General features: G+C 41.4%; 1 protein-coding gene across 1 annotated transcript in view; it reads left to right on the top strand.

Annotated features, from left to right (window-relative positions):
- Positions 1 to 4,907: 4,907 nt before the first annotated feature.
- The window catches only part of LOC109001625, an 18,194-nt gene continuing 13,036 nt past the window's right edge, over positions 4,908 to 10,065 (top strand). Inside the window, exons 1-2 of the mRNA XM_035692778.1 lie at positions 4,908 to 5,006; positions 5,153 to 5,237. Of these exons, the coding sequence (XP_035548671.1) occupies positions 4,908 to 5,006; positions 5,153 to 5,237 (184 nt within the window). The remainder of the gene's footprint in view (positions 5,007 to 5,152; positions 5,238 to 10,065) is intronic.

The raw sequence follows: 10,065 nt of genomic DNA, 5'->3' as shown, positions 1-10,065 counted from the left end.
CCCCCACGCCAAACGCGAAGCCGCGGCCTTCCTTGTGCTCCTGTGCCACCGTTGCACCACCTCCGACCACCATTTCTTCACTTCATCCTCAACCTCTTAGCAACTCAATGCACCCATCCTTAGCTCTGATCTGTCACCGGTGAAGCACATTCGTCAATATTTTCGATTTGGGTATTTTAGCCATCAACTGCCCTCTACGCCGCCACCCACGGCCAACCACCACCACCATTGGTTTCACTGACATCCCTAAACCCTTCCCTATCAATCTCGGGTCTTAGTTTGTCCCCATTGAAAAGTGGATTTTTGAGACCCACGGCCACAACGCATTTGGCACTGTTCTGTTGCTGTGTTGCCGCTTCTTGCAGCTCCGTGATCCTTCAGAAATTATATTATAGCACTGTAAGTATTTCCAAAGAACTTTCGTGATTTAAATGTATTTTTACACTAACTCATTTTATTGTGATCTGTTTGGATTTGCCGGACTGAGTCCGAGGAGTACGGGGGTCGGATAGATTGGTGGATGAAGTTGTTTGTATGATTGGTTATATTGGGATTTGTTGGTTGTTGGATGTTGGTTATTGAGATGTTTCATGTACATGGCATATTTGCACACATGATCATGTTTGAAAAGGAAACTGGGTTTTCGTGTAGTTGCATTCATGTTAATGTGTATTTTATGAAAACTGGGTTTTCATTGGATAAATGGATTTTGGATGCGTGTGTATCATGACCCCAAGCCGGGATGGGGCATTATCTCGATGGAGCTCCTCTGGTCACTTGGGAGCGGAATATACTGAGTGACGTCCCCTGGATTGTCGCTGGGCGACAATGGGATCGGACGAGATGGTCTCGTGTCGACTTCGTGGTCCCTCTGCTGGCGGGGACTAGAGGATGCTTGGCCATGAACGCGCTGGGCGCGGAACTGGGCATCGCTTGTTGCGTAGAGGATGCTTGGCCACGAGCGTGTTGAGCGCGGAACTGGGCATCGCTACAAAGCCAGGACGTGCAGATGGTACCTAGGGGAGATCATGGTGCATATGGTAATAATGGATAATTGGACTATTTTCTGAGAAAATAGCGTGTGATGGATATGGATTTTATGTGAATCATTTTCTGGGAAAATGATGGATTATTGTTTTGCGCCATTTTTCCAGGAAAATGGCGGGAAAATAATTTATGGATATATTTTTCGGCCAAAATGGGATTTTGGCGTGTGTTGAAAAATATTCATATTCGGGAAAATGATGTTTTCGCATAATGCATATTTTATCATATGCATGCATTATTGTTGGTGGCATTAATGCATTTTTTAATCTCATGAGTTGTTTGGATCTTACTTACCTGCGGTACTGTTTTATGGTAACACAGATTTCGATGCAGATGAGGCTGAGGGTGAGCCTGAGGATTCGGCTCCGCCCGAGGAGTGATCTGGGATCACTCGTTTTGGTTTGGACTTGTATTATATTTATTTTGGATGACTGTATAACTTTTAAACCACTTTTACTGATGTTTAAATTGTGTTTAAATTCTGGTACTTAGTTGACTTAATTTATTCGCTGCGTTGTTATTGTACACTATTGCATGTACACACACTTGGCACTATCGTTGGGATGCGTGACCGTGTTGTCACCATCCGGATGTCTCGATTCCCGTGTTCCCGTACATGGGTATCGGGGGCGCCACAGGTGGTATCAGAGCAGTTCGGCTTTGGATAAATCCACATGTCCCATAAGTGCAGTACTAGAAAATTTTAAAATTGTAAATTGAAATTATTTATTTTAAAGTATGTTATATTTATGGGTTTTATTCTATTTTATTTTACGTTGTATTAGTTTATTTTATTTTATTTTTGGTGTTGCTTTTGAGTTGTGTTGGATTTTGTCCGGAGATTTGAGCGGGGTTAAAGATTGCTATATGACAGGAAGATGGTGAGACCAAGAAGGCTAGATAATGAGCCCGAGGATGAATTATAGAGGGGCGATGGGAATTACGCCATGGTAAGGGCGTTAAATCGGATGACGGAGTTCCTCCAACAGAATTTTCGACCGCCGCAAGGAGATCTAAATAGAGCGGTCCAAGCTGGGTGCACCTATGAGCGCTTCTTGGCGCATAGGATCCCTGCCTTTTCTGGTTAAGAGGAACTACTACAGGCCAGATGGTGGATTGAAGATCTCTAAAGGACATTCGAAATCTGTGGTTGTACGGAGGCCCAGAAGGTGTTGTATGGGAGTTACCTACTGCAAGGTGAAGCAGCTAATTGGTGGAAGACTAAGCGTGAACTCCTAGAGATGGAGTTGGGATCTTTTGCAGCTGTGACTTGGCAGCGTTTCAAGAAAGAGTTTGACGACCGTTTCTTCCTTATTTCTATGAGACGGCAGAAGGCACGAGAATTCAATAGTTTGGTTCAAGGAGGCATGATTGTTGAGCAATATGCTAGAAAATTTATGGAGCTTGGGAGGTTCGCTCCCCACCTCATTGCCACTGAGGAGTTGCGAGTTGAGCGCTTTCAGTAGGGTCTACGACATGATGTACGCAGACAAGTAGCCTGTCTCCAGATTGTAGATTTTCAGAAGTTGGTGGATTTGGCTACTATTGCGAAGCGGGAAAATAGTTTTGCAGTAGGCTCCCCACCTGGCCAGAAGAGGCGTAGTTTTGTTGGTGAGGGTAGTAGCTCTAGGTCGCCACACAAGTTTGTACAGAGGACCGGGGCCCATTCTCAGACAACCTCCGGTGTTCGTGCAGGAGGTCGAGCTCCAGTGTGCAATAGATGTAATAGAGCTCACGAGGGCGACTGTGGTCAGAGGGGGATCTAGTGTTTTAAATGTGGCCAGCCAGGACACTTTGCTCGTGAGTGTCCCAACTAAGCTCAAGGAGGCAGAGGAGGTCAGCGTGGTGGGAGGAACAGCCAGAGACAGTTGGTACAAGCTTGGGTCTATGCTGTGACTCCTAGAGATGTGGATTACGAGGCTCCAAAGACTCACGACGCTGGGGTGATTACTGGTATGCGTTTAGTTTAATATTTAGATTTGATGTTTGGCGTGGGTTGATTTTTGAATTTTATTGGTGTATGTGTGTGCCTCAGGTAGAGTTCGTCTATATGATTTTTATGCATGTACCTTGTTTGACTCTGGGGCATCTCAATCTTTTGTATCTGCCACTTTTGCACGGATGTGCAATCTAGTCACAGAGCCTTTATCACAATCCTTGGTAGTGACTCTTCCAAATGGTGAAATTGTGTGGTGCTCCAAAGTTGCTTTAGGTTGTCCTTTGGTTTTTGGTGAGAGGAAACTTGAGGCAGATTTAATTGTATTCAAGTTGTTGGGATTTGATATAATTCTGGGTATGGATTGGCTGCATCGTTATTCTGCTAACATAAATTGTAGAAGTCGGGTAATCGGCTTTCAACTTCCGGAAGGAGACTATTTGGAATTTGTGGGAAGCAAGTTGAAAGCAAGACCGGCGGTTATATCGGCCATTCAAGCAAGGAGAGACATAGCTTGTGGTGCAGATGCCTATTTGGTTCAAGTGGTGTCTACACCATCTGAGAAGAAGTCTTTAGGGGATATCCCAGTTGTGGAAGAATTCCCTGATGTGTTCGTGGATGAGTTGCCCGGGTTGCCTCCAATTCGCGAGATGGAGTTTGTTATTGATTTGGAACCCAGAGCGGCTCCTGTGCATAAGGCTCCCTACCGTATGGCGCCGGCTGAGTTAAAAGAGTTGAAAACTCAATTGCGAGAATTGGTTGATAAGGGATTCATTCAGCCTAGTACTTTGCCTTGGGGAGGTCCTGTTTTATTTGTTAAGAAGAAGGACGGTACTCTCAAGATTTGTATAGACTACCGAGAACTTAATAAGGTGACCATCAAGAATAAGTACCCACTTCCTAGAATTGATGATTTATTTGATCAGCTTCAAGGAGCAGCTGTCTTCTCAAAGATTGACTTGAGATCAGGATACCATCAGTTGAGGATAAGAGACGAGGATGTACCCAAGACTGCTTTCAGGACGAGGTATGGGCATTATGAGTTTAAAGTGATGTCTTTTGGGTTAGCTAATGCCCCTGTTGCTTTTATGGATCTGATGAATCGGGTGTTTCGTCCTTTTCTGGATTCTTTTGTGGTGGTGTTTCTTGATGACATTCTGATTTATTCTCGAGATTTGGAAGAGCATGCTTGTCACCTTCGTCTAGCACTTGCGAAGTTAAGCATCAATTGTATGCTAAGTTAAGTAAGTGTGAATTCTGGTTGGAAGAAGTTAAGTTTCTTGGACACGTGATTTCCCGAGAGGGAGTGGCTATAGATCCTAGCAAGGTGGAAGTTGTTTTCTCGTGGCCTTGCCCTTCAACAGTTCGTGAGATACGGAGTTTCTTGGGACTTGCCGGTTATTATTGGAGATTTGTGGAAGGATTTGCTCGACTATCCGGACCTCTCACTGCTTTGACTAGGAAGAATATTGAGTTTGTTTGGTCAGACGGATGCGAGAGAAGTTTCCTAGAGTTGAAGAGGAGATTGACAACAGCACCTGTTTTGGCACTTCCGGAGCCACATAAGCCGTTTGTGATTTTTAGCGATGCATCCAAGTTTGGATTAGGATGCGTTCTTATGCAAGAGGCACGGGTTGTTGCTTATGCATCTCGTCAGTTGAAAATTCATGAGAGGAATTATCCCACACATGATTTGGAATTGGCGGCTATAGTTTTTGCACTTAAGATTTAGCGACATTATTTGTATGGTGAAGTCTGTGAAGTTTAGACTGACCATAAGAGTTTGAAGCACTTGTTTACTCAGAAGAATCTCAATATGAGGCAGAGGCGGTGGTTAGAGTTGATTAGCGACTACCAATGTGAGATTAAGTATCATCCAGGAAAGGCGAATCTAGTCGCTGATGCATTGAGTAGGAAGTCTCAAATGGTGGATGAGGCAGATTCATCAGGTTTGGACCCTCTCCTTTGTGGGATGAGAAGATTTCTTATCGAGAGTTCGCAGCAAGAAGAATTGTTATCTTCGGTTTGGATGTTCGAGTGGTTAATTTTGAAGAATTGAAGACTCTCCAAAGAAGGGATCCTAAGTTGTTAGCTATCAGAAAAAGAGTCAGGAAGTCTAGAGGACCCTTGCATTATAGCTTGGATAAAGATGGTATTCTTCGGTTTCAGGATCGTAGAGTGATTCCCCCAGATTCAGAATTTAAAGAGCGAATTTTGGCAGAAGCTCATGCGGCTCCTTATTCAATTCATCCTGGTAGCATAAAGATGTACCGAGATTTAAAGAGAATTTTCTGGTGGGAAGGGATGAAAATGGATATCGCCATGTTTATAGAGAAATGTGACACGTGCCGTCAAGTTAAGGCTGAGCATCAAAGTCCTGCTGGTAGACTTCAACGTCTCCCTATTCCTGAGTGGAAGTGGGATGATATTTCTATGGATTTTGTTGTGGGTTTGCCGAGGACCCCTAGTGGAAAGAACTCAGTTTGGGTGATTGTTGATCGGTTGACCAAAAGTGTCCATTTCGTGCCTATCAATAATACAGACTCTTTGGGTAAGTTGACTCGGTTGTATGTTAAAGAAGTAGTGCGTTTGCACGGGGTACCCAAGAGTATTGTGTCGGATCGGGACCCGCGGTTCACGTTCCATTTTTGGAAAAGTTTGTAGGCAGCTTTAGGCACTAAGTTGAAGTTTAGTACTGCATATCACCCTCAAACAGACGGTCAATCAGAGCGCACTATTCAGACTCTTGAGGATATGTTGCGGTCTTGTGTCATGGAATTTCAGGGAAGTTGGGAGAATCATCTGCCGCTAATTAAGTTTGCTTATAATAACAGTTTTCATTCCTCCATTCAGATGGCCCCGTATGAAGCTTTGTATGGAAGGAAGTGTAGATCACCTTTGTGTTGGGATGAAACTGGCGAGAGTAAATTGATTGGGCCTGAGATAATTCAAGAAGTGAAAGATCAAGTTCGGTTTATAAGGACTAAAATGGCGGAAGCACAAAGTCGTCAGAAGAGTTATGCAGATACGAGAAGAAGAGATTTATCCTTTGAAGTAGGAGATTGGGTTTATCTCAAAGTCTCTCCTATGAAAGGCGTTAAGCATTTTGGTAAGAAGGGAAAACTTAGTCCGAGGTATGTTGGCCATTTTCAAATTGTAGAGAAAGTTGGACTTGTTGCTTATAGAGTTGAATTGCCGGACTATTTTGGGGAAGTTCATGATGTATACCATGTGTCATCGTTGAAGAAGAGTTTTGGACAACAAGAGCCACGTTTTGTTGACCCTGGACGCATTCAACTTCAGCCTGACCTTACTTACGAAGTTGCTCTAACACAGATTGTGGATTGGAAAGAGCAAAGGTTAAGGTCTAAGACAATACCTTTGGTGAAAGTGTCATGGGGTGATCCGTTGGCTCAAGATTTCTCTTGGGAGAGAGAAGCCGACATGATGGAGCAGTATCCATATTTGTTTGATTGACTCTGGCGGTATGTTTCTTATGTCTTCTCTTAATTGAATCTTATTCCTGTCTTAGTTTAATGATGACCTTGCCAATTTCGAGGATGAAATTTTATTTTAAGGGGGAGGATGTAACACCCTGTATTTTAGTGTATTTTTATTGAAGGATTATTTTCATTAATTCAAAAATTTATTCTCTTGTTTTAAAATTTGTCGAATTTTTAAATGGTTTATTTTTATGATTTCTAATTTGTGAAAAATTAAATTTGATATGTTTCCTTAATATTAATTACTGTTATGCATTTAAATCTCTCTTTATTTTAAATTAATTGATTGTTGGATTGAATTATTTTATTTTCATTTTATCATTACGTTTAAATTATTTTATTTGACTTGCTGTTTTAAAATCTTTTTTGTTGGATCATTTTTGTGACTCAAGATGTGAGGATTGGACCTCATTTCTCTCCCTCCATTTTTCCTTTTCGTTGGATCAGTTGGTTATTGAGATGTTTCATGTACATGGCATATTTGCACGCATGATCATGTTTGAAAAGGAAACTGGGATTTCGTGTAGTTGCATTCATGTTCATGTGTATTTTATGAAAACTGGGTTTTCATGTGATAAATGGATTTTGGGTGCGTGTGTATCACGACCCCAAGCCGAGATGGGGCATTATCTCGGTGGAGCTCCTCTGGTCACCCGGGAGCGGAATATACTGAGTGACGTCCTCTGGGTTGTCGCTGGACGATAATGGGATCGGACGAGATGGTCTCGTGCCGACTCCGTGGTCTCTCTGCTGGCGGGGACTAGAGGATGCTTGGCCATGAACGCACTAGGCGCAGAACTGGGCATCGCTCGTTGCGTAGAGGATGCTTGGCCACGAACGCGTTGGGCGCGGAACTGGGCATCGCTACGAAGCTAGGACGTGCGGATGGTCCCTAGGGGAGATCATGGTGCATATGGTAATAATAGATAATTGGACTATTTTCTGGGAAAATAGCGTGTGTTGGATATGGATTTTATGTGAATCATTTTCTGGGAAAATGATGGATTATTGTTTTGGGCCATTTTCTGGGAAAATGGCGGGAAAATGTTTTATGGATATATTTTTGGGCAAAAATGGGATTTTGGCGTGTGTTGGAAAATATTCATTTTCAGAGAAAATGATGTTTTGGCATAATGCATATTTCATCATATGCATGCATTATTGTTGGTGACATTAATGCATTTTTTAATCTCGTGAGTTGTTCGGATCTTACTTACCTGTGGTACCGTTTTATGGTAACGCAGATTTCGATGCAGATGAGACTGAGGGTGAGCCTGAGGATTCGGCTCCACCCGAGGAGTGATCTGGGATCACTCGTTTTGGTTTGGACTTGTATTATATTTATTTTGGATGACTATATAACTTTTAAACCACTTTTACTGATATTTAAATTGTGTTTAAATTCTGGTACTTAGTTGACTTAATTTATCCGCTGCGTTGTTATTGTACACTATTGCATGAACACACACTTGGCACTATCATTGGGATGCATGACCGTGTTCTCACCATCTGAGTGTCTCGATTCCCGTGTTCCAGTACATGGGGGTTGGGGGCGCCATCGAACCAACAAACCAACGATCCAACGAACCAAATTTGAGCCAATGCACCAATTTTCCTGGTTGAGTTCGCAGAAGGTAGACTTTATTTCTTCCAGAGTGGGTTGTTTCGACGAGGAGGGCGTTGCATTTTAGCAGAATCTCGAGAACAAATCTCTCATCCACGTGACCTTGTCGTCCAGAAATTCTTCATTGATTCCCATTTTTGCTTTTGCTTTGAATCTTTGGTAGCTTAAAATTTGTTCGTCATCAACCTCTATCGAATGTTTGGTTTGGAGGGACTGGAGACGATGTCGTTTGACTGCTAGTTGGGTTTTTTCGGATAACAAATGAGGCATATGGTGGTGATTAGCAGAGGGGTCATCACTAACCGGGATCTGAGAAAGGTTGCTTTGTTCAAAGATGGACTCGGACAAGGAATCTATTGTTGCTTGTTCTTCATCTTCTTTTTCCAGCATCGTACCAACCTGCTCCGAATAGCTTAAATTCTCAAAGTTGTTAGCAAATTCGTCCAGAGACTGTTGAAATACATGGTGTATTTTGTTGTGACTCTCTCAAAAATCCTTCAAATGTTGATGGAGAATGTTGAAACATTGAAGATTTTGTTCCAGTAACTCTTTGATATTGAGTAAAGATGAGATAATATTTTCCATTTTCACCGATTGATAAAATCGTTGCTAAGGAAAGACTGGCTCTAGATACCACTTGTAACACACTTGATAGGTAGTGTTTGGATACCTAGAAAATATGAGAGAAAATGTAAACAAAATGGTCAAATTCGAGGTTGACCTAGCCTCCAAGAGAAAGAGAGAAAAGAGAATAAGAAAATATTTTCATTAATGATTATGGATGATCTTACAAGTCCCTCATTCTACTACATATATGACTTCCCTCTTGGGCCACAGGCCACTTACTCCAACGGTAACATAAAGCCACAATCAAAATATAACTAACAATAAATGGGTCATGGCTCGACTCAAGCAAATAAACTCAACTACTAATTCTTATTACTCAACCCAAGTTTGCTATGACTTTGGTCCTTCATATCTCTATTAAGATTACTTCCTTTCAGAAGCAATAATCAGAGCAAACTTTCTTTCCCATTATTTTTCGTTTCCCCCTTCATTTCAAACACTAAAGCCAGTGCAGGTGTGTGGCATAGAAAAAGGAGAGAGAGAGACATGGGGGCTGAGGGAGAGAAGGGGATGGTTGGCCGTGACGAAGTGCTCACGGAGGGGGGTGCTACCGACAGTGACGACGTGGGCTAGGTTGCGGTGGAGGCATGCTGGGGAGTTGAGATCAGGGAAGGAAGGGGACGGCGCTAGAGGGAGGTGAGAGAGAGAAGATAGGAAAGAAAAGGGATTAGGGTTTTAATCCTAACCTGCATCTAGGGTTCCTAACCTAGATCCAACGGTGGAGATTAAACACAAAGAGAATAAAAATAAACTAAATAAAAGAAGAAAAGAACTGAAACTAAAATAAAATGAGACTATATTTATAAATTGAACTTTGTTTTCTAATTTTCAAAATAATATTTTTTTCACCATAAATAAAATGATGAAGTTTACTAAATATTTTTAAGAGAAATCAAATCATCTAAATAAGTAGAGTTTTTAACATAAATAAATAATGCATATTAAGTAATATTCCTAAACAAATAAAATCATTTAAATAAAAATGATTTTATAAAATTATATTATTTTTGAGGCTCCAAAATATAAAGAGACTTACTTTAAAAATTAGATTTGGTCCAATAACACTAAAAGAGGCTTACTTTAAAAATACTTAATTTAAAATAATTTTAGATATTTAAAATATTTCGAGAATTTTAAATACTTAGCTAGCTTTGAAAATCATGTGCTAAATTTAAAATACAAATTCAATATTTAAAACACAAAGGCGAGACTCGTTATCAATCGAGAGGGAAAAAGGAACTCTTTGTCACAATCTCACCTCTATACAAAAATTCCGTCCTCAAAATTTTCTTATACTTTATTCGAATTTGTTCATGTTCATCTTTACA

This window comes from Juglans regia, chromosome 8 (genome assembly GCF_001411555.2).
Source record: "Juglans regia cultivar Chandler chromosome 8, Walnut 2.0, whole genome shotgun sequence".
Lineage (NCBI taxonomy): Eukaryota > Viridiplantae > Streptophyta > Magnoliopsida > Fagales > Juglandaceae > Juglans > Juglans regia.
Note: the sequence above shows the minus strand (reverse complement) of the source record. Positions and strands in the feature narration are given on the sequence as shown.